The sequence below is a fragment of the Oreochromis niloticus genome, linkage group LG23 (assembly GCF_001858045.2).
Source record: "Oreochromis niloticus isolate F11D_XX linkage group LG23, O_niloticus_UMD_NMBU, whole genome shotgun sequence".
In the NCBI taxonomy this organism is placed as follows: Eukaryota; Metazoa; Chordata; class Actinopteri; order Cichliformes; family Cichlidae; genus Oreochromis; species Oreochromis niloticus.
The window spans coordinates 34,400,251-34,423,482 of NC_031986.2; the positions used below are offsets into that span (position 1 = coordinate 34,400,251).

General features: G+C 40.2%; 3 protein-coding genes across 7 annotated transcripts in view; 1 reads left to right on the forward strand and 2 right to left on the reverse strand.

The window, feature by feature from the left end:
* Positions 1 to 10,693, reverse strand: part of atp8b3 (ATPase phospholipid transporting 8B3) — a 45,567-nt gene extending 34,874 nt beyond the window's left edge. Inside the window, exon 1 of the mRNA XM_019352058.2 lies at positions 10,069 to 10,693. Within this exon, the coding sequence (XP_019207603.1) occupies positions 10,069 to 10,094 (26 nt within the window). The 5' untranslated portion in view covers positions 10,095 to 10,693. The remainder of the gene's footprint in view (positions 1 to 10,068) is intronic.
* Positions 2,209 to 9,543, forward strand: nfil3-4 (nuclear factor, interleukin 3 regulated, member 4). 3 transcript variants are annotated; one of them, XM_025903132.1, is made up of 3 exons: positions 2,663 to 2,793; positions 2,869 to 2,984; positions 7,941 to 9,543. In XM_025903132.1, the coding sequence occupies exon 3, from the start codon at positions 7,971 to 7,973 to the stop codon at positions 8,727 to 8,729; it is 759 nt and encodes a 252-aa protein (XP_025758917.1). In that variant the 5' UTR covers positions 2,663 to 2,793; positions 2,869 to 2,984; positions 7,941 to 7,970; the 3' UTR covers positions 8,730 to 9,543. The 3 variants fall into 3 exon arrangements, with proteins under 3 accessions (XP_025758918.1, XP_019207607.1, XP_025758917.1); XM_025903133.1 differs by lacking the exons at positions 2,663 to 2,793; positions 2,869 to 2,984 and adding an exon at positions 2,209 to 2,404; XM_019352062.2 differs by having other exon boundaries at positions 2,657 to 2,984.
* Positions 10,694 to 16,971: 6,278 nt separating the features above from the next.
* lingo3a (leucine rich repeat and Ig domain containing 3a) overlaps positions 16,972 to 23,232 on the reverse strand; it is a 33,797-nt gene continuing 27,536 nt past the window's right edge. For all 3 annotated transcript variants that reach the window (XM_005478710.4, XM_013275118.3, XM_005478711.2), the window contains exon 2: positions 16,972 to 21,267. In XM_005478710.4, the coding sequence (XP_005478767.1) occupies positions 19,374 to 21,212 (1,839 nt within the window). In that variant the 5' untranslated portion in view covers positions 21,213 to 21,267 and the 3' untranslated portion in view covers positions 16,972 to 19,373. The remainder of the gene's footprint in view (positions 21,268 to 23,232) is intronic.

Below are 23,232 nucleotides of genomic sequence, written 5' to 3' on the forward strand. Positions count from 1 at the left end.
TAAAAGTAATACTTGTATATACATACACATACATACACCAAGTATAAGAGTAATACTTTAAGTATAAAATACTTGGTGTGTGTATATGTGTAAATATATATATATACACTAAGTACAAAAGTAAGTATAAAACTCTAAGAATATACTCTAAGTATATTTTATACTTAGAGTATTACTTTATCCTTAGAAAAGTATAAAAGTAATACTTTTAAACTTAGTTGTCTACCGAATATCTATCTTTAGTACGCACTCTGGGGAAAAATGATTTATTCATAAGCGTCAGTAAATTACATCGGAGATTTCATTTTTAAAATATGGAGATAAAGGCAGGCCGTTAACGTGTAAAGGCAAATAAACAATCGGGAACATTCTGATTTATGTCTATATGTTAGGTCTAAACAGTTCACTGGAAAATCCACCTATAATCCATCCAGCCTCATAACTTTGTTATTAAATATGCTAACAATTAGCGCTTAGAAAGCCTCGTAAGTTTCTGTTCAGTATTTAAGCTCAAATCCAGTCTTTGAGTTATGGTTGGCTATTACAAATGTTTTAAATATGATTATGTGACAGCAGATTTGCCATTAGAAGTACTTTCGGCTGCTCCCTTTCTTATAAAGCGTCACCACAGCAGGGGAGCTCTGCATGCTTCATTTTTTTAATTGTATTTTTTTTAATCCCTTTTTATGCCCTTCTTGATGCAACCCCCCCCCCCCCCAAAAAAAAGGAGATCCGTGTCTCCATTCGGGGTCGCAAGAGGATCTTTCACTTGTTAGGCGAATGGAGCATCATGTCATCTCTGACCTGCTCCGCAGTGCTATCACAATCGAGTCTTAAATACCCATGCACGATCACAAAGCCTCCAGCAGAGGGCGCTACAACACAAACGGTGTGGCAGATGGATTTCGTTTTGTGGAATAATTTCTGCCTTTCCAGTAGTATGTATGCATTTTTCAAACATACACCGGTTATAGAGTAATAACTAAATAAAGTAAACTACTATTAATGCTACCAATATATTCACATCGCATATTTTTTATTCAGACTTCAAAGAAAAAATATTATTTTACATTAAGGCGACCAGATGTTCTATTTTATGTGAGAGCATAGAGCATTTGTATGCCTTCTCCTGAAACTCAACACACTCAGACACTGTCCCACATTTTGAGTGGTTTTATTTAACAAAAGTCAGTACACGTAAGTCTTTGAAGAAGTTTGTGGTTAAAAAAGAGACGTGCTGATACATCCATACTAAAACCCAAAGATTATTATCAGGCACAGCAGCAGCTGAAATAGCAATAAGGTTTTTTATTGTTAGCCACATTTTTTTTAAATGGAATCAGTGAGTGTAAGAAGACAAGCTCATCCATAAAACAAACTTTTAACCTTCCTGTGACCAGTGCCCAAACTGTGACCTGTATAGTTTGTGTGTTATGGGTTAAATTCTTTTTATGGGATATGTCATATATGACAAACTGGTGACATGACCTATATTGTGAGACAAAATCAAATCCTTTGACCCAGATTTAAGTTGTTTGGATGTGGTCACCCCAATTCAATCATGGATTTGAACTTTACTCTCCTCTGAATAAATGCTTGACCTCCTTTCATGAAAAGGGACGGCCTAAATGAAGGTTTCCCAGGTGTTAAGGTTAAAAACAGAAAAATCGATGACTGAATGTCACGTTTAACTTACTGGAACATGTCCGTCAGGGCTCGTGATGTCAAATTCATGTCTTTGTGTAAGACACGTTCCAGCTTTGACAAACTGAGTGCGTCTCAGTGTTCGTCCATCCGACACAGAGAGACGGACTGAAAATAAGTTTACATGCGAGTTTAGAAAACAACATTTCGGCATAAAAGGAACCCTCTTTCAGACCTTTGAAAAAGAAAGCATTTTTGCCTCCACGTGGACCTCTCGTGCTTATTTCTCTAACATTAAGGACTTACACGCATCACAACAGGAAGCCAAAAATCTGTCTACATGTGACACTGGCTATACATAGAAATGGGCGTTGAAGTAAAATTTCCAGTCACGACAAAAGCATGCATTTAATTCCTGTGTCAAAGTCATTTTGACCCCTTATTATAACAAGAGATTCTAAATTTGGATAAGAAGAAGATTAACTGAGCAGAGGCTTGAAATACACTCTCATAAGTCACAAACACTTCTGCATTTTCTGCGAATCTGAGGTGCCAAAGATTTATTTAAAAGTCACACATAAAGTTTTAGTCACGTCTTCTCACTCCTCTCACTTATGCTTTACTCTAAATATCTGAACAACACAGAACTGATGGTCATATCATTACATGGCTGTTGTGGCTTTTATCTCTAAAACGTCTCATATTACTAAGACTGCCACAACTACTGCTGCGCCCAAGCTTTTCTGGAACGAGACATCAGGTATGTGACTGAATTTTAACATGTGGTTAAAACATTTCACCAAACAAAGTATCATAGTGCAGCTGCAGTACGAACAAAATGCTGTAAAGACACTAACACTGCATTTACTCTAGAGATTAAAAAAATCATATAGCTTTACTAAACTCTAGGGCATTAGATGCATGTTTTCATTTAGTTTTGGCATGCTATAGACCAAATATGCCTAAAATTGAAAGCAGCATCATACAGGGGAGACCCCTGTGTGGGCAAGCCACTACCACCACAATATGATCGACATCAAGGAAAGCAGTCAGACACTTTTCATGCGACAAGAGAGGTGGACAGCCAGAGTTAAAGACAGGAAAACAGCGCGTTAAAAAAGGCTGAGAGCAAAGCAAAAAAAGAGAGAGGTGAGTGGGTAGGACTGAAAGCAACAAAGTATTATGATCCCCACTCGGCTCATATGTGCATTAATTGCTTGACAGTGTCTAACAGAAGAGTTCGGCACTCTAAGTTGCACATTAGGGCGAGAGCGAGACCTCTCTGAAACAGTTCACTGGCAGCTCGGCGGCAACAGATCTTGTGGATACGCTCGCTGAAGGTAAGGCCTGAAGCGCATTTTCTCACATATACTGGCTCTGACCATGTATGTTAAAAGCAAAAAGACAGAATGAAGGAAATGGTTGAGGTGTTAGTGACCGAAGGACGGACATTTATCAACGCGTGCACAACTGGTCTTGCTGTGATCACAGCAAAACATAACTGTGTATTCTGTGAAATTGTCAGTTCAGCAAACCTTTGAATCGCTTTATTTCACTCGCGACCAAAAGCAGAATTAAGCAGCCAGACTTGTAAAGTGTCATTTTCTTTATTCAAAATTACATCAGGTATTTATTCTATATTCTATTATATGGTGACAGTTGTTTGAGGAAGAGGAAGTGTTTGCACTGTGTAACTATGTGCAAGAGGAGCACAGTTGTGTACATGGAGCTTCTCTACAGTAAACGACATATTTCTGTTAGCTGTATTCTTTAAATAAACTACCAAGGTTAGGAATAAACAAACTTTTTGATGTTCTGCAATACGAACGCTCTGAACGTTATTTAGCTATCTCAGGAAAATTGAACAAAGGTGAAAAGATATACAAAGGTAGGGTAGAGCACAGAACAACAGTAAGCTATGATGTCAGATGATCTATAGCTCATGTGAATTGTTGTATGTCATCTCCGCAGTGGTGTTTATGTGAGTGATTCGGTTTGTATCTGTATGTTTCTCTATTTGCTAGTTGAATTATTCAAAAAGTCCAGGATAGATTTGCATGAAAATGACCAGACGAGGGGCTCGGTCCGACTCAGAGATCGTTGACTTTTGAAGCTGAGCTAGCCCCGCATGCAGATCCCCACTTTTGGAGGGATTCTTTACCATTGCAAGGGAATGCGAAACTGGATACTTCGCGCAATTTTAGCAAATCCGTATCAAACCGAAGTCTTAAAAAATGGGACAACTAATCATGATGTTCTCAAAAACAATGTCACAAATGAATCGCTTCTGATCCAACCAATTCGACCATGATGTGGAGGAAAATGTCTCGGCCTGCTCTTAGATGCTGCGCTGTGTTGTAGATGTGAGAAAGTGGGAGTTTTTAAACATTTATTAATTCATAAGTTACCAATCCACCATCATGCAGACCTTTCAGACTAAGAAGTGGTCTCACCCAAAGCGGAACATTTTTAATAAAGCTATATTTACTGCAATGACGATACCCGCGTCTTGGTCACTTAGTAATATATTACGCATGATGTAGTTGGGACATTTCACCTGTATGAAGCCTGAGATTGATTGGAGCTGCAAACATCACAAGTTTGCAGAAAGTGAAAGTGTGTTTTATGAAAGCATAAAATGATTTTAAAAGTAAGTGAAGGTTCACTGTCCACTCGCAAGTAAATAAAGGTCAAGGACTTTGGTAGCAGCGTTGCTAATAACGCTTGCTATGAGCGACCGGAAGACTTCAAGTATAAATCCAAAAGGTTTCGAAAAGTAGTGCGATCACAAGTCTAGCACATTTATGCAAATTTTTTAGCCAGTTATGAAGCTAAATGTCTATTTTGTGATACAAATCATAATTTGTGACACTTGAATAAAAAATGTTTTTGTCGGTATGGCTGACAAAACAATGGGGAAATAATATTTTTCACATAAAGTCAGGAAAATGACAAAAAAGGCAGAACGCCTGATGTTTCGGAACATATTTACTGCATGCAAAGCATTGTGAGGATGGTAGTTTGTATTTTATCTGCTCTTCAAGAAATGCATTGCATTACAAGACGGTTAAAAGCAAGAACGGAGGCGAATTCTTTATTCACCCAACAGGGAATTCTTTCACACTAATGGCAGTTTCAAGGTGATGTGAATAGAGTACATTGAGGTGGAAAGCCACAGAATATGGACTGACCAACTTTTCCTATGAGTACTTATTTTAACAAAGCTTGGCAGGGTACAGAGCAACACAACAACAGATGTTAGAGTGTGAGAAAACGGATAGACACCAAAAGAAGAAGTCTGAGAGTTCCTTACTAAAAAGCAGGCGGGCTATAATTAGTCGATAAGAAACAGGTGCAAATGTGCAGCAGAGTAGTGAGCGGGGTTGGCCTCAAGAGAGATTTCACTCAGGAACCCTCTCTTTTTTTATTTTCTCTTTGTCTGTGTCTTCCTTTGTGATTATTGTTTTCTCTCTTCCTGCTGTTGCTTTTTTTTTTTTTTTTTATAATACAACTCTTAGTTTTTGTGTCAGACACCAGTTTGCAGGTGTGCACGTTCTCACACAGAAACACACGGGGTTTCTCTGGGCAAAGGTTTGAATATTTTTAACCAATGTGTACTCTCACCACTACACACAAGGTACATGGCCTCTTTGAAACTACAGTTTTGTTGCCTCTGGCAAAGTCTGACTGTACGGTCACTCGACATGCTAAGAAAGCACTTTCATTTTGTACAATGAAATAAAAAAGGCCATTCTACAGCCTTGCAGGGCATTGCACGGTAAGTAATAAGCTGCAAAGTTATTGTTTGCATTTAAGAGCATGCTATATGTGTGACATCCTGAGTGACAGCTTTTTTTGCAGCTCTTCTATGAGGTGTCACAATTGACTACTATCATAAAGTACCGTGCAGTGTCTGATTAAAAAAAACACTTATCAGGTATTATATTGTGAGCAAGAATAAGGTGTGAATGAAACATCAATGAGTTAAAAGAGATAAGTGTAAGCCTAGCATGTATGAGTCTATGTGTGTTTCTGATTGCACGTACAGGAGGCTGGCTGTGGTTTTTAACACATTGTTCACCCATCTTGCACAGCTTCCCATAAAAACCACCCACAAACCCACGTGAATAAAAGAGAATTTATTAACAGCAGTTAGTATTCCTCCTATTCTGTTCATTTAATGAAGGATTCGAGTACCACGTACGGCAAAATGGACAAACTCTTACTGGCTGCACGTTTGTTCACACAACAAAGTGATGCACAAAGATGAAAGTGCTGGAGAGGGGAAGCAGTGACTAGAAGGACAAGGCGATCAAAGAGGAAGATGAGGGGGAGACAAAGTGAGAAACATGAAGCATTGTTTGACTTCACGTTAACTAAAGATACCTATGCATAATTTGCATACGCCGAGCTTAGGCCACCTCAGATGAACTAAAAGCCGCCTGGTGCTACAGCATCTTTTCGGTCGCATAAAACCTCGCGTGAAAAGTTTCCGTTAAGAAGTGTTTTATTTGGTTTCACAGATATAAAAGTAAAAAGAGAAAGGCTTGACGAGTATTTTAATTTGGTTTTGACAACACAGATCTGTAAAATCACAAATGCAAACTCTTCTAATTTGGCTCCTCATCAGCCATGATGCAGACAAAGCCCGCTGATGACTCAGTATGGAATATGGAGCTAACACATGAAGCCACAATCTTGCCATTCTATGTATTGTTTCCAGCCTTATTATTTTCATATGTTTCATATTGAGACAGGTAGGTGGTGAGGCTAGTTCAGGAAGGGGGGTTGTGGGTCTCGAGGTGCTAGACAGAGTGTAATAAAGTACTGAACTGTAATAGCCTCTAAATATTTTTGGAGAGGAAAAAAAACATAATGGCATTAAAATGGTCTGCCATAGATGGACCGGGTCTACAGTCACGTGCAGTATTTTATACAATTATATCCTATTTTTAAAAAAGCCCTTTATATCTGAACATTAGCCATTTATATGCTTAAAGCGGGAAGAACAAACATAAAGTTGAAAATACACAAAGGATATGCGCTTCTATTACTCAATACATTACACAAGATTAGGGACTAGCACTGCAACAGCATCCCGTCGTCATCATCGGCTAATCTGTTTTCTCAGTAGTGCGATTAAACAGCTCGCCCTAACAATATGATAAAAATATGGAGAAGTGCTCGCTGTTTTCTTTAACCAGACCCTGAAACGGCATCCGTAAGTGTAAGAATCCAAATGTAAGACATATTCAGATTATAAATGTGTTTAATGACAAGAATCACTCAGAGCGTTCAAACCTTCACCGAGGCAGCTCGCTCTGTGTGCACGACTTCCTTTTAAGGGAATATGCATTTGGTGTATGTTCACCTTGTTTTCTTTGTTCCTTTAAAATGCATTTAAAATACGTAATGGATAACGGGTACTGATTTGTAAATGACTAACTATATTCTGCAGTATATCTCTGATTAGCTCATTCTCTGTCTTGACGATAATTTCTTTAAATATTTAACACATTTGAGGATCATCTTGAACGAAAGGCAGATATGAATATAAAAGTGAGATCAGAGATCAAATGTGATGTGATATTTGGATGCAAACTATAACGCGATACTCAGAATCCTCAAATACCACAATCATCTTCTAAATGTTGTCAGTACAAACAGAGGCAGCAGAATTTAAACATAGTTATAAATATAAGACATTTTATTGAAGTTTGACCTTGAAGAAGAGGTCAGAAGTCCAAAGTAATATTTAGAATGCCCCTATATCATTTCTTATATTCCCTTATGCTGTCAATATAAACAATGGTAATTAGAAATAGCTCTACACAGCATTATTATCACGTCGACTTATCTGTTGACCTTGAAGGAGAGGTCAGAGGTCAAATGTGACATATTTTAAATCTTTACACGGTATTTTCTATATGTTGACAGCACACAGTACAGCTGTAAGGATACTGGAAATCGTCATGTTATTTGAAAAGAACCCCAAAGCATAAATATTTTGTGGTTCCTGTTCGTTTAATGTAAAGCTATATCTATAATTACCTTCACCAAGGACGTTTTTAGTAGCATTTGCATGTGCGGCATTCTGTAAACGTGATATCTCAAAACGTTTTTATTGAATTCTGACCAACCTTTGTAGGAGTGTAGAGCGGGGTCACATTGACAATTCATTAAATTTGTCTCATTAGTCATTAAAAAACTGCCGATTAGTTTCCTGATAAAGAACTCATTGCTTACTCAGCTGCTCGCTTCAGCCCCACTAACTGCTCTCCTCTACTCGATTTCAGGTCTCTGTTGTGACTCACTCTTCATTTAGCATGGAGTCCCTATCGCTAGCTTTTCACGGGGGCCAAGAAAACCATGTTTTACACGTGGAAAACGAACTGGTACGTAAAGGACCCCGTCGCAAGAGGGAGTTCATACCTGAAGAAAAGAAGGATGCGCTCTACTGGGAGAAACGTCGCAAGAACAACGAAGCTGCCAAGCGGTCACGGGAGAAGAGAAGGATGAATGACTATGTGCTGGAGACTCATCTCATGGCTCTGAAAGAAGAAAACGCCAGGCTCAGTGCTGAGTTAATGGCCATCAAGCTTCACTTTGGCTTGGTTCACCCTGCAGCGTACACAGGCCAACAAAGTAACCAACTGCAATGCCACTTCAGCAGCAGCAGCCAGCCTGTAAGCACCACCAGCACCCACCAACAATCCCTGCAGAGAAACTACTACTGGGGTGGTAGAGACTCTTCTGTCCTGCCCAGTCACCAGCCTTCTAACCCCTTTCTGATCCCTGCATACGCCCTTCATACGATGAGAGGCTATTCATATTTCAACAGACCAGCTACTAGCGGCTCTGGCATCCTCACGCCCCTTGTCCTTCCTCGAAACCTCCTGCCAACCCATTCCCCTCATCCCGTAGGTCCTCTACTGAAGCCCATGGCAACAAGAAGCCCCTCAGACGAAGAGGAGGAGCAGCAGGTTCCAGGGCTGCTGTCCATGTCTTGCCCACCTCCGCCTCATAAAATCATCGCCAGAGGAGGCAGAGCCCATTCTCCACAAAGACAATACATGTCTGACTGACTGTGAAACACAGAAGGATGAATCTAGCGTACAGCTTCATCAACCAAGAAACAAATGTGTTATTTCTTTTTCAGTACTGTCATACATGCCTGCTGACGATGTAACGTTATTGCTGGGAACTAACGGCTCAAGATGCACAGCCCTTTCAAAATGAGAACTTTTCAAGTGTGTGCAGCATGCAAACCTCCCCCCTCTCCACCTTTTGTTCATACAGCTTTAAGTTGCTGACCATTCCCATTGCAGCCACACAAAGAACATTATAAAGTAGGGAGTACAATTTTTTCCGTACAGTCCATTCATGCTGTTTAACTTCACAGAACACGATGCTGTGGTGTTTGTGCTGTTCGCTGTTTGTACTTTCCTGAGAAAGTATACAAAGAATAAAATGCACGCAGAACAGGGCGGGTAGCCACATGTGGGTCAGTGACGATAACAACACTCGCTCACCTTTGCCCACCACTCTCACTTCAGAAATCTGTTAATTTTATGCAAAACTGTGACTGAGCTACAGATGTGTGTCCGGTGTCACGATGTCTCACTGGTGTTAATGCGACTGACGATGTTAATGCAGAACTTACAGTTTAACTTCTCTGTCATCATATCACACACTGCCTTTACAAACTGTAGGCCACAGTCTGCCTCCAAACGGAAAGAGTGAAGTATGAAGCTGATCTGTTTTGCCGTGTGAGCAGATGTAGTCATTTTCTTCCATACTGTGGCCACAATTTGTTTTTATTGTTCCATTAACCTTCAGAACCCTGACATTGTTTTTAATATTTTTACACGTAAAATTGATTAAAACAGATGAATAACAGCATTTTGAACAAAGTCTTTGCTTTATTCTTTGACACAGTGCTCACAAAGATGAAAAACACCCCTGGGCCTCTGTGTCCATGCTTAAGGTTTTGGGGGCTTTGCTAATAAAGTATGACAGTCTAACCTCACAGAGATAAAAACAGAACTATTGCATAGCTTTACAAAAACAGTGGCTGTGACCCCTTTCTTGGATTTGGCTTGTGTTTCAGTGTGTTTTTGAGTCAGCAGCCAGCCTCCCGGGCTGCAGCAGGTTGCTGGCTCATTGCCTGACAGTGCTGCTGGCCAGGCAGGCAGCCAGTCCCAGTGGCTCAGAGACAAACTCAAAGAAACATTCGGTGTCAACAGAAAGACAGCAGCTGACTGCAGATGAACTCTTTTCATAATATCACACTACTTTACAATAACTTAACCAGCTATTTAACATCAATACGAAGCAACATCAGTTAAGCAAAAGTAAATTGGAACTTGGTCTATGTTCAGAAACAATTTGCATTCAATAAAGAGTGAGCAATAGAAATCCCACCTGTTTGGTTGCTTCTTATTTGTCATAATTGTCTCTCACGGTTAACGCCTAACTTTGTTATCAGCAGACATCCAACTGAAATAACAGGCAGCTGTTATTCCTCTGAACTTATTAGCTGGGTTTTATTTTTCATCAAGAGTACAGCCTACAGGGGTCTGACGGACAGCTAGCAAGCTATAAGCTATTTTTTATTTATTTTTTTTGGCGTTTTTCAGATAGGAACAGTGGAGAGAAAGAGGGAGGGGAAGGCATGCGGCAAATGACTTGAACGCGCTCTCAGCCATACGGCATTGTGGTCGCCGACTCATCCCAGTGAGCTAAAGCAGCGCAGGAAGCTACGAACCTGGTGGCTAAACAAAACTTCCACGTAGTTACAACAGAGAAAATGTGGTAATTTCAGAGTGAGATGCACTTACACTTTTTTAAAGCTGCCGAAGTACTCGTGATGCTCTGTAAGCATTTGTGGACATTAGATTAAAAAATAAAAAATAAAGCACTGGAGGGATTTTTTTCCTAAATAACTTTTTACCTCTGGGTTACACACAGCCAGGATTATGTTTTAGCTGACCACCAGTGGCTGTGATCTATGATGATTTATGCATCTCTGTTATTAAGACTGTTTATGATATATTGTTTTCTTTTTTGTAGTGGTGACATTGACGTGATCAGGAAAAAAAACTAAATAAAAATTAGCTTTGTAAATAGTTTTGTATGATTACAAAACTATTAAGGCAAAGTTGCATCGCTATAGTGGTCAAGGGACCAGAACAGCAAGTTAAATTTCAAGGGCTGGAGGGAGGAGGGGGTGGCCTAAGTTTATATTTGGTGAAACCCTGATTGAGATATATTGGTGACTTCAGTCACATCAAATGAAAGCAAGCTAGTTACAGTAAAGCAACATATAGCATCATACGCGTCACCACAACTGCAGACAAAGTCCGAGCTGTGACCTCAATCACAGCCTCGCTGGGTCAGCCAAGCCTTAGCAAGTGCTCTAAACAGAGATCTGGTTGCTGTATGACAGTTTGATCTTTTGAAAAGACTAATGAGCAATGAATGAATCATAATTATTTCTCCTCTTTGGTTACATATCAATAGTAATCAGTATATTATCACTAGACTGGTCCAACACAATAACTCTTCAAAGGCCCAGAATTTTCCATTTGCACACTGTCATCACAGTCAGACATACTGAAATACTACTACATGAAAAACAGTGCAAAATAATATCTGGATCTTATTGTTTGTTTGTTTTTAATTCAGTGTCAGACAGGCTTCTGTGAGACTTCATGCCTCTCAAACATAAAGAGCAGACACTGTTTGTTTTCTATTTAGTAACTTCTATAATTATCATGTACAGAACCACTGCATATAAAATTAGCAGAGACATACTGAAATGCTGTAGGCTATATTTTATAAGCATACTATGTAGTTGGCTGATATTTGCTGCCGATTAGTTTCCATTTGTCTGTAGATTTTTCTCACATCGAGTTGTAGTTTATGCTCTTTGGTTTAGCTTCTGTTTGACATTTTGTGTCTTGCTTAGTAATTTTGTTGGACTGGAGTTTTATTAATGCTCGACTCCTTGTGTTTAGTGCCCTCGCGTATCTTATGTGATTCCCCTTCTAGTGACTTCCTGTTTTCTTTTGTTAGTTATTAGCCTCTTGTGCCTCACCGTTGGTTTGTCTTTCCTTGTTATTGTCTTAATTTGTTCCAACTGTCCGTTGTTACCCTGCTGTTTGTACTTTCCTTGACTTTGTGTGTATGCGCAGCCTCAGTTTTCCTTTTTCCTTCTACCAGGTGTCTGTCAACGTGCCATTGTGTGTTCCTGCTTAGTTACCCCATTTTGGATTTTTATATTCTCTGCATTCAAACTTATTTATCTTTATTTGTTCTTTAGCCTAAATTGTGAGTCTCACATTTAGGTTCTGATCCTGCAGTCAGTGATACCATATTTATAGCCTGAAAGCCATTTTCTTTAGAGAAAATGGCTTTTGGTCTTCATATTTGAATATTTTTATTATTTTTTAAAAGTAACATATTAGACTGTAGCCCAAAAATAACACAGTGCTGGATAAGCAACCATCATTTCAACTTCATATCTAACTAAAAATATATATATTAAAAAAATAGAAAAGTAAGTGGATAAGAAAACTGGATGAACATTTTGCAGCTATTTATTTTAAGTGGCAGCAGGTCAACAACATGATTGAGTATAAAGATCGGCAAAAGTTTAGCAATCTGGAAAAAACACAGAATCATTTTAGAGGGATGTTCCTCTATGTACAAATTCTAGGTGAAATTTTATAGCTATGATAATGAATATCTGATTATCTATAGTACATAACATCTTCAAACGATTCTGAGAATCTAGAGAAATCTCTGTGCAAGAGGCACACGCCTGAAAGTCTGCACTGGATGACTGTCATATTTGGGCCCTCGTGCAGCACTACATAAAAACAAGGATGATTCCGTCATTCTGAATGAGTGCACAGGCTCGTAAACACTTCCAGAAACGCTGCTGTCTTCTCTGGACCAGAACTAAGGCTGGGCTTCAGTGGAAAGCTGTTCTGTGGTCAGATGATTCACGTTCCTGAGCCCGTGTGGTACAGAATCAGTTAGTCGTCTTTTCCTTTATTGGTTTGTGACCTTGTCCGTTGTGTTCAGAGGCTTTTCTAGAATCTTTGAGTCGTTTAAGCATCATAGATGATAAATTCACCAATTTTATGTTGAGAAGGCCTTGTCATACATTGCTGAACTCATGCCCACACAGTGTTTTGCAGTATGGGGAAATCCTTTTAGTTCTCAGAAACTCCATCTCTCTGACACTGACAGTTAACTTCAGTTAGTAGTGAGATATTCCAGTGGATTTTTTTGAAGTATTACACAACTTTCCCTCTGTCTTTTGGCGTCACAGTTCTAAATTTCTGGAAATGAACACATATTTTTCAAAACATATTGGAAATGTTTCAGCTGTATGTTGTTTTTGTAGTATGACTACAATATGAATGAAGTGTGTTCTTTTATTTACATCTCAGGGTGTATTTCCGCGTTTCCTTTATTGATTTATTTCTGTATTATTCATATTAGAACCACAGTTTTCGACATGCAGCCATCGGTGGTTGTTGGTAATTCTTTGTGCAACCTGCTGGTGTGAAAGAGCGTGCTAATCTACATCTATTTTAACCACTTTATGTTGTGATATAACTGAAAACAATTTGAACTGTTTGAACTTGATCATAGACTTTTTAATTCCAGTCACAGTAGCAAACTAAATCATCATAACACTGACAAACACAGGTGTCAATAAATGTCATCTCACTACTGGCTAAACCAGTACAAAAATGACAATTACCAAGACAAATCACCACTCTGAGATGACACATTGCAAACACTAACTAGTACTGATTTGCACACTTTTCTTGTTCAACTCTCAGTCATATGCTAGCTCAGTAATCAACAGTAATCCATTAAACTTTTGAGAAACTCTTTATCAGAACATGTGTGAAGGTTTGGGGGTTTTGAAGCAAGAAACTAGGCTCAGTTTAGCTGCCTGGCATTTGTTCTCTACTTAAACTAGTACCTGCGCTTGCAAATTGTTACCTTCCTCTTTTTCACCCTCACCGTCACCAACGAGCAGCTGTGGCAGGAGACACTGTGCATCGGCAGTCTTTGTTCAAACTGATTCAGATGTAAGATCTTGCCTTAAACTTGTGTGAAATGCAACCTTTAAAGCCTTTCTGGGGGCACGGGATTTAGATAATGAATGCAAATACATATTTATTAAGCACAAATTGACAGGTGCATAGTGCAGGTGTGCTTTTTGAAGAGCTTATCAGAAGTGCTGCAAGCAAATGAAAAGCGGCGCACATGTCGCAGCAGGTGAATTGTTTTTTTTAACAACTGCTAACCACTGCATTCCCATTTAGACCACCACACCTCAACAACATGGTAGCAAAAAAACGTGTGATTACGACCCCCCACACACACACACACACACACACGCACACACCCACTGTGTTACATCATTTCAGCCACTTTATACTTGTTCCCATGGTACGGATGGAAATAACCTTGCTGAAGCAGAAGCTGGTATCTCTGTGTTAAAGTGCATTCTGACATCATTTCCTCTGGCAGCCAAATGAAGAAGGTAGTTCAGGGCAGGGTTTTAACACGCTCTGTATTTTGCCACTTTTGTCTACTCCAAATAAATTAATAAATGGTATAAATGCAAGGCAGACCCAACTGAGTAATGATGTCATTTCACACTAATTCTGGCATCTAAACCAGGTGATGACACATCTGACATGTTCATTATGTCTCTTCAGAGACCCCCGAAATCTGCATAGGTAGCCACAGTCAGCGCTCAGCAAAGGCGGAAGGAGTTTCAGGTATATTACTTTGAAGTTACAAATGAAAAAAAAAACTGTCACAATAATTCGTTTTAAAAGGAAATTTAACAATTTAAAATTCAGTTTCAACAAGGTTTTGCTAAAATCCTGTCTTGACTGTAAATAGCAGAATAATATTTAACATGGAAACCTGTTTTTATCTATTCGCGGGACGCTATTAATTCAATTGCAGATGTCTTGAAGAATAAAAAGCAAATTATCAATATGCCCTTTCTTATACATACAGTACCTATATAATCAGCTACTCAATTTCTAAACAAGAAAAGCAAATTTTATTTTATGTTCATGGTCACTTTTTTCAGATATCTTCCCCTGTGTGAGGCTAAGAGGTGTATATAGGTGAGACATCACTAGAAAGACCTGAGAGAAAGAGGGGACAGTCATAACAAATGCACAGGCTTCCACACGTGTGACACAAATGAGCGGTAAAGGTATTCTCATTCCTAGTATAAAAACGGATGAGATCTGATAATCAACAATTTAACAAGAACGTAACGATCAGAGGTGACTCATTGTAGAGTCATTGTAGGTGCAAAAACCATTCACTTTCACATGTGCTTTCAGAGGTATGAAAAAAACCTTATAAGGCGAGATGAGTCATTGTAGTCTGTATTCTTGATAAGTAGCCAAGTGTTAGACTGGTAAACACAGAAAAATTCTTAAAGTGTGAATGACCCCCCCAACCCCCACCTCCCTCCCCCCACCCCCCATCTACGGGACGGATATGTCTGATATCCATTGGGGGTAAATTGCTTATACGTCTAGTTCTGAGGAACGCTTCTCTTCTCTGCACGTTTTCAGACATTTTGTGGTGGTTTGAGTGGTTTCAACAGTTGGGGGCACGAGCTGTTTAACAAACATGGTGCGATTATGATAAATACTTGTGGGTGATTTTGGACTCGTGTTTATGGGAAAAGCTTTTGAAAGATAATGCTCACCTTGATGTCATCTGGGCTAAGGGGCAGTTAACTTGTGGCATGTTTTTGTCAACACATTTGCAAATGTGGGATCTTATGATCTATTTGTTCACCTTAATACAAAATAAAATCTATAATTTTTTTTTTTTTTTTTTTTTTTACAGATGAACTCCAGATATATTTTGAGACCCTATTTTTTAAAAAGGAGGAAAATTCAATAGAAAATAATACAGACCTGTGAGTAAAAGCGAAATGCCTCTTGCATCACTGAAAGTTTCAGTATATGTGGACTGCAGGCTTCAGCTTTCCACGTGACATCAGTATAATTTAAATACTGAAACCCTCATGGCTTCCAGACTAGCAATGATGTCACAGATCTTGAACATAAACGTGTTAAAATCAAATTTATAAATTTACTTGTTGTTCCTACAGTATTTAAAAGTAGAACGGGAAGCAGAGCCTTCAGTTTTCACGCCCCTCTTCTGTGGAACCAGCTTCCAGTTTGGATTCAGGAGACAGACACTATCTCTGCTTTCAAGATTAGGCTTAAAATTTTCCTTTTGGTAAAGCATATAGTTAGGACTGGATCAGGTGAACCTTGGTTATGCTGCAGTAGGTCGAGGTTGCCGGGGAATTCCCATGATGCACCGAGTGTTTCTTTTTCACTCACCATGTGTTTATACACCTCTCTGCATTTAATCTTTATTTAATATTAATCTCTGGCTCCCATGTCTTCCTCCCTTCCCTCCCAAACCGGTCTCAGCAGACGGCCGACCCTCCCTGAGCCTGGTTATGCCCAGAGTTTTTTCCTGTTAAAAAGGAGTTTTTCATTCCCACTGTCACCAAGTGCTTATATATAGGGGTTGTCTGTTTTTGGGGTTTTCTCTGTGTTACTGTAGGGTCTTCGCCTTACAATATAAAGCAACTTGAGACAGCTGTTCTTCTGATTTGGTACTATAGAAATAAATAAAGTAACATTGAAATTTAATGTTAAAATATTCCTGGATGAGGAAGCAATTTAACTAAATAACTCAAACAAACTTTTAATGCACGGGGATTTTAATGGGGCAGTGGTTCACACTGTTGCCTCACAAGGTCCTGTGTGGAGTTTCAGTGTTCTCACCCGTGCCTACGTGGGTACTCTCCAAACACTGCGGCTTCCTCCCACAGTCCAAAAACATGCACAGGCTAGGCTAACCTGTGATTCTAAATTGGCTGCAGATGTGAATATGAGACTGTCTCTTTCTCAACCCTCCAACCGATTAGCTTCCTATTCAGGGTGTACCATGCCTCTCAGCCCCCCCTGAACTGGATAAGGAGAAGAAAATGGATGGGGCTCCTACTGAGTATGAAGCTGTATACTGACTGTTAAAAACGCTGAGAACTTTATGTGTCATTTATATGACCAGTTATCAGTCAGATACCTGGTCATATCAGTACAAAATGAATTCATTTACCCAGTGAACACTAACGGGGCTTGATTTTGTTTTATATTACACTCACTGCCATGGATTAAGTCATCTTACCCACACGATTAAGCAGTTACAATCTTGAAAGCCCACAACAGACACATCTGAAAGTGTGAATGCAGAGTTGACTTTATCTGCTCACAAAAATGAATTTATTTTTTGTAACTTTTGATGAATGCATAGAAAATGAACAGTAATAACCCTCCCCAGACACTATATCACGCTTACTCATCGATCAAGTCTGGACAAGAATGCTTTCTGCTGAGCTCTATATCTTTACTTGTGGTGCTGATAGCACATCAATCGTTCTGATGCAACTTTCTTTTTAAATTAAAATATGAGCACTTCCTGGGGAAAGAGAAGCAAATAAAAGCACAGAATTTTCTAAACAAATTTCAAAGGGGGTTAGGGGGTGGGTCACAGGTCTATCGATACACTCCTGAGATCGCCACCGTACAGACTGATTCGCTGGCCAGCTGCTATTAAAATGGAACAGGGGACAAGACATGATTGTAGCAGATAATATCACATGCTTTATAAACAGTGTACTTCATTATTTATAAAACGGTAAAGTACAAAACAGTATAGCACAATTTTCATACACAGTGGTTTCCATATTTACAGGACGGATCGGGGGGAGGAAAAGAAAATTACAACTGAAACCAAAGTGTTTACATATTGAAAAATACAAACAGGAAGGCTAACTGATGTGAGATCGGTCCACGAATGTATTCAAAGTTCAGTATTAATAAGTTTGTTTGTAAAATTAGTTGTGCAGTGTCTATGTTGTTGACACACGGGACTCAGTTTGTTTGAAGAGGCAGGGTATACTGTTGAGCAACAATAAATTCATTTTTAATTCCAACGCTGATTTAGGTCGAACATTGCTGAATTCCACATTTGCCTTTTGAGAAACTGAAAAAAAAATTACTTAGTAGTAAGTAAAACCCTGCTCGCACTATAGAAATAGTGAAAAGTACAATACTCGTTTTAGTCAACAGAGGGCAGCAGAACAACACTGTTAGAACTCAGCAGTCAAAGCTAAACAGAAATAAATGGTTTGTGATGATGACATTGGGTCCCAGCCCTAAACCCACAGATCATGAGATAGACCTTGAGGGCAGAACGGCATGCGGGTGACCTCTTTTATCAGCATCTAGGCATCAATGTTAGTCACAGTTATCATGCAGCTATTTGATGTTGATTGTATCATTCAGCATTCCTCAAATGACTTTGGCTGGTGTCATTTAGAGTTTTGCAAAGATTTTTTTTAAGCATTTACACTGAATGATTCAAATGCAATTAGACTTTCTTCAGCCACAGGCCAGACAAGCCTTCGTGTTGTTTGTACAGCTACAAATAGGTAAAAGAAGTGAAACTTGATGCAAATGCCCTTCATGATTTGCTGAGTGAGTAAGCTCGGGGAGTGGGTTGTATGTTTCAGTCGAAACTAAATAAAAATTAAAACGCTTCTAACTGAACTGTTATGAGTCATTCCGAATGGGACTTCAACACTTTAATAACAGCATAACATTAAAACCTTATTAATCACTCAACAGTACTATAAACGACCACAAGAACTTCAAGGTCCGTAATTACAAAATATATAATACATCTTATGCACCCCTATGAGTGTTTCCTTTACAAATGATACAAGTTATTCAAAGTAAGAAGCCAACTCTGTACATGCATTTAATTTTATACACATGTTTGCAGATTAGGAGGAAGCTGGAGTTCTTTACTGAACAACAATGGGAAATCTGACTAGCAAACGTGTATTGGCATGTGCTGATTTGTCACCACATCACTGTGGACCGGGTCCCACTGTAGCTAAAAATCTGTAGAATGTCATTTTAAACAACTTCAAGCTGTAACTATTGATGTGAAACTTCTTTTTGCCGTGCCTTTGGACTGATAGTGACATTACTTGGTGCTTTCCGGTCGAATTGGCAGTGTTGCAGAGAGTACTCTAAGTGTAATATATTCTGTACAAACCCACCATCAGCAAAATGTCTTCAAGCAGAGCGAATATATTGTTGCGCTCAACTTATGACTGTGAATTAGTCTAAATATGCAGTATATAGCTGGAACTACTAAAATACATATTGGCATGTCCTTGGCATTTATTGAGCACCACCCTAATATTATGTATTCACCGGTTTGTAGACAGAGCAGACGGAGGAGAAGGGTATATTCCTTTTGAGATGAACGGGGGAGAATTCCTCGTAGGGAAGCAGGACTGAGCTGGTCGGAGCATGAAGATAGTGTAGATGGGACTTTGCCGATTGGTCTTTTAACAGTCTGTTCAAGAGTTTAAAACATATTCGATGATAATATAGCTTTTCTCTGCACAATAATGTGAATACACAAGAAAGAGCTATAGAAATATATCAAGGTCTCGCAAAGAATAAAATGTCCTATAGATTTGACGTTGATGCTCTTCAAGCACAGCAGTCAACTTTAATGTGTGCTTTTAATCAGCACTGAGGAGAGAACACTAAAACAAATCAAATCATTTTCATGTTGAACTTCCGCGCTCCACCTTGTCCTCCACTGGCTGCAGGCCCGTCCACTTTTCTAAAAGAATATTCTACCGAGAAGTTGTTTTTGTGCTGTCCTCGCCCTCGACTCCACACAAACAGCAGAATGAAACAGAAAAGGACTACCCCGAGAAACATGATACAGCCCATGGCTGTAGATATGAGGATCGTCTTGAGGTCCAGAGTGAACTTCAAGAAGACTCTGGTATCATTCAGATTTGTGTCATTAAGATCCCCAGCATAGTAGGTGCGGTTGGCCATGAGGGCTGCATCCAGCGGCAGCCCACTCACTGTAAGTGTGGCAAAATATGTGTCATTTCCACCGGCATTGCTGGCTATGCAAATGTACGTCCCACTATCTGTGACCTGGGCGTAGCGGATTTCTAGCGTGCCTTCTGGTAACACGGTAAGGCGGCCGCTGCTCTTTGTGGTGATGCGGCGGCGCTGAGGAGAAATCCAGAATATCACCGGTGTGGGCTCACCTTCTGCTCTGCAAATAAATGACACTACCTGTCCCTCGCGGGCAGATATCTGCTGCAGTTTCCTGTTGCGGATTTTGGGCTTCTGACAAGTAAAGTGGTCAAAGAGAGCGGAATCAGAGAAAGCATTGAGAGCACGTCCTTGCACTTCAACAGGTGTCATACACACCGGGGAGGCACCATCAAAGTTCAGGGTCTTCCTCCGCTGAAGGATCCAGAGCAAGCGGCAGTCGCAGGCCAGAGGGTTTCCATCCAAACGCAGCGTCTCCAGAGTGTTGACAGACTGAAAGGCTCCCTCCTCCAGGGTCACCAGGCTGTTAGAGGAAAGGTTAAGAAGGCGGATTTGCCTTAGACCACCGAGCGCATAGGGCTGCACTACTGCCAGGTTGGTTTTGACTAGATGCAGCTCCTTCAGCCTTACGAGATCCCGCAATGCCCAGGACTCCAACACAGTGATGGGGTTGTAAGATAGGTTGAGGCTGGTGAGGTGAGCCAAACTACGCAGGGCAGAGGTGGGCACAGAGGTGATGTTGGTGTGCGTGATAGACAGCCAGGACAAGTTGAGACCCTGCAGGCTGTGGGGAGAGATGTACTCCAAAAAGGGCCAGTGATCAATCTCCAGGCCCCTCAGGTTTCCCAGCTTCCGGAAGTTTTGGTCCTCTAAGGCAGAGATACTGAGGTAGCGGAGCCGCAGAGTCACCAGGTTATGCAGGTAAGACAAAGACTGGCTGGACACCGAAGTCAGGTTACACCTCTCAATTGTCAATTCCTTCAGTCCCACCAAACCCAGAAAGGCCTTGTTAGAGATATAAACTAAATCATTGTCACCGACCTCCAAGTTCTTTAAACTTCTCAAGTCTTGGAAAGTAAAGTCCAACAGAATTACAATCTTATTCCCACTAAGGTCCAATGAAGTTAGGTTGGAGAGACGGGAGAAAGCTCCCATTGGGACCAGCTTCAGTTGGTTACCCCTCAGTGAAAGCGACTTAAGGTTCTGAAGGCTAGAAAAAGCATTTGGTTCCAGGACACTGATCATGTTCTCACTCAGGTCTAGCTTTTCGAGACGTGAATACGGAAGCAGGTCTCCGTGTTCTACCCAACGCAGTTTATTCCCACTCAAGTCCAGGATCTTGGTGTCCAGTGGGATTCCATCTGGCAGTGCAGACAAGCGTTTACCATAACAAGACACAGTCTTGAGCTTAGCAATGCACTCACAGCGCTGGGGACATCCTTGGCTTTGGGCAGGTGACACTGTGATCATTAGTAACAAGAAAAGGAAAGGCAGCAGCCAGCCTACATCCTGACCCAGGCTGGCCCTCGTGGCCATCCTTACGTCCTTTCCCTTCGTCTCCTGTCTGGGGTCGAATCACTGAGCCAGACACCTGCAAAACGAGAAGGAGGGATAGAAAGAGTTAGATGGAAAAAAACCCAATAAGGCAAGAACAGAAAGAGAGGGGAGACAAAAAGACAGATAGTGAGAGAAATTCATTAGCGTCAGCTCTCTTTAAACAGCAGCGATCAAACACTCTAAATGAGCGGAATTACAATTACAAACTCTAATTGACCCGACACAGCAGTGAAATTAAAGCCAGAGCGCCAAGATAATCCTCAAAGGACTGATTCTGCATTGAGTTGAAGCAGTTTGGCTTACAATGGCCGACTGTGCATTGTAAGCTTACTGGTTTAATAATCACTTGCCGTGGCACAAAAACCCTAATAGCCATGACTCAATTTGATATATGATGGTTAGGGTATATTGCTCCCCAGCCTGTCTGTATGAAACGCATGCATTGTAAATGAAAACGGGGAAATGGAGAACCTATTGTATTAAAAGCACCCCGTGTGAGAAATCTTAAAATGCATGAAAAGCTAAAGTGATTGTGGGCTCTCAAAAGTCTTTAACAGCAAATACCTGAAATGGCACACATAAAGTGTATATTATGAAGCAGAACACTAACAGCTACCTAACGCTCTGTAGAAGAAAACACAGGCAAGTGAACAGAGTGACTAAAACATCAAAGCGACACTGAATAATCAATAGACATAAAGCACAGTATATCCACCCCAGAGTCTTTGAGTAAAAGCCCGACACTGTCTCGCACTGTAGGCCACGACTGGGTGCTTCAGTATAACTCCCATCACATCATCTGCATGAGTCTCTGAGGCATGAGGCTTATCATGAGAGGAGCTTGTCTAGCCTGATCTGCTAGTGGTTTCATATGACACACACACATGCACGTGCACAATCCCTCTCTCCCACCCAACGTTTCTATCTGCTGATGCTTTGACAGCAGATTGGTAATCCTTTATAAACCCATTGTGAAAGACTAACAAGTAGGATGGAAAGCAACTCCATATTTCACCTTGTTTTAGTACCTGAATTGTGACGCTAACTGTGTGTTAAGAGATGATCAAAAGCTACCTTTAGTTTGCCACGCATAAACAGTGCCATCGCTTACAAGCCATCAATTGCATATTTAACAATACCTATTATTTATACCTATTTCCTCTTGGAAAATTTACAATGCATCTTAGCTGACAGATGATTATTCCCAATACTCCACCTGCCAGTATATACAGTTACACGTCTGAAAACGTGTATAGAAAGGTCTGATAAGAGACGGGTCTAAATGAGCACATTGTTTTTAAAATTCACTTAATGACACTGATTTTTCGAGAGCCACCATCAAAGACGCTGTGACAGAAAGCGATATACCAAACATCCCACACACTCTCACCCACACGCAACAGCCTGACACATAGCCTTTTGCAGTCGACCCAGAAATTTTGTGTCATTCACTGCGATCTAACAAGGCTCAGTAGACACTAGAGCAAGAACTCTCGCTGCACCCATGGGTAGTGTTTAGATTGTGGCTCAGACTTTGTGCATGGAAAACAAATCGCAGCAGATGGTTTGGTAGCAAGAAAATGGCAAAGAATTAAGAGATTTAATCGCCTGGCAAAGCAGATGTTCCCAAGGCACAGACATAAACAATGCCGTTTTAAAATAGAGCACCGCTAACGTAATGCGAATCATCTTACTTTATTTGATGGTCCAACATTCGACTCTGATCTTTACAAAACTTAGGAGAATATGACTTTTTAAGTTGGCAAGCACTCACTGAAGGCTGCTTCTATTTCCTATTTCCTATTTCCATGCTGACCAGAACGGAACTGCTTTTTTTGAAAAAAAACTATACATCATATAGACCTCTTAATTGAATTGCTTCACTTGTCTGCATGATTTCAAGGACTTTATGTCATCCCAAGCATGTCTTTAGTTGGTCTGACATGTTTTGGCTGTGTGACCCAGGGTCATGCAGGCAAAACAGTAAAAACTCACCTCG

What these genes read in the sequence shown, in the direction of transcription:
- nfil3-4 (XM_025903133.1), top strand. Translation starts at nt 7,971, where the DNA reads ATGGAGTCCCTATCGCTAGCTTTTCACGGGGGCCAAGAAAACCATGTT.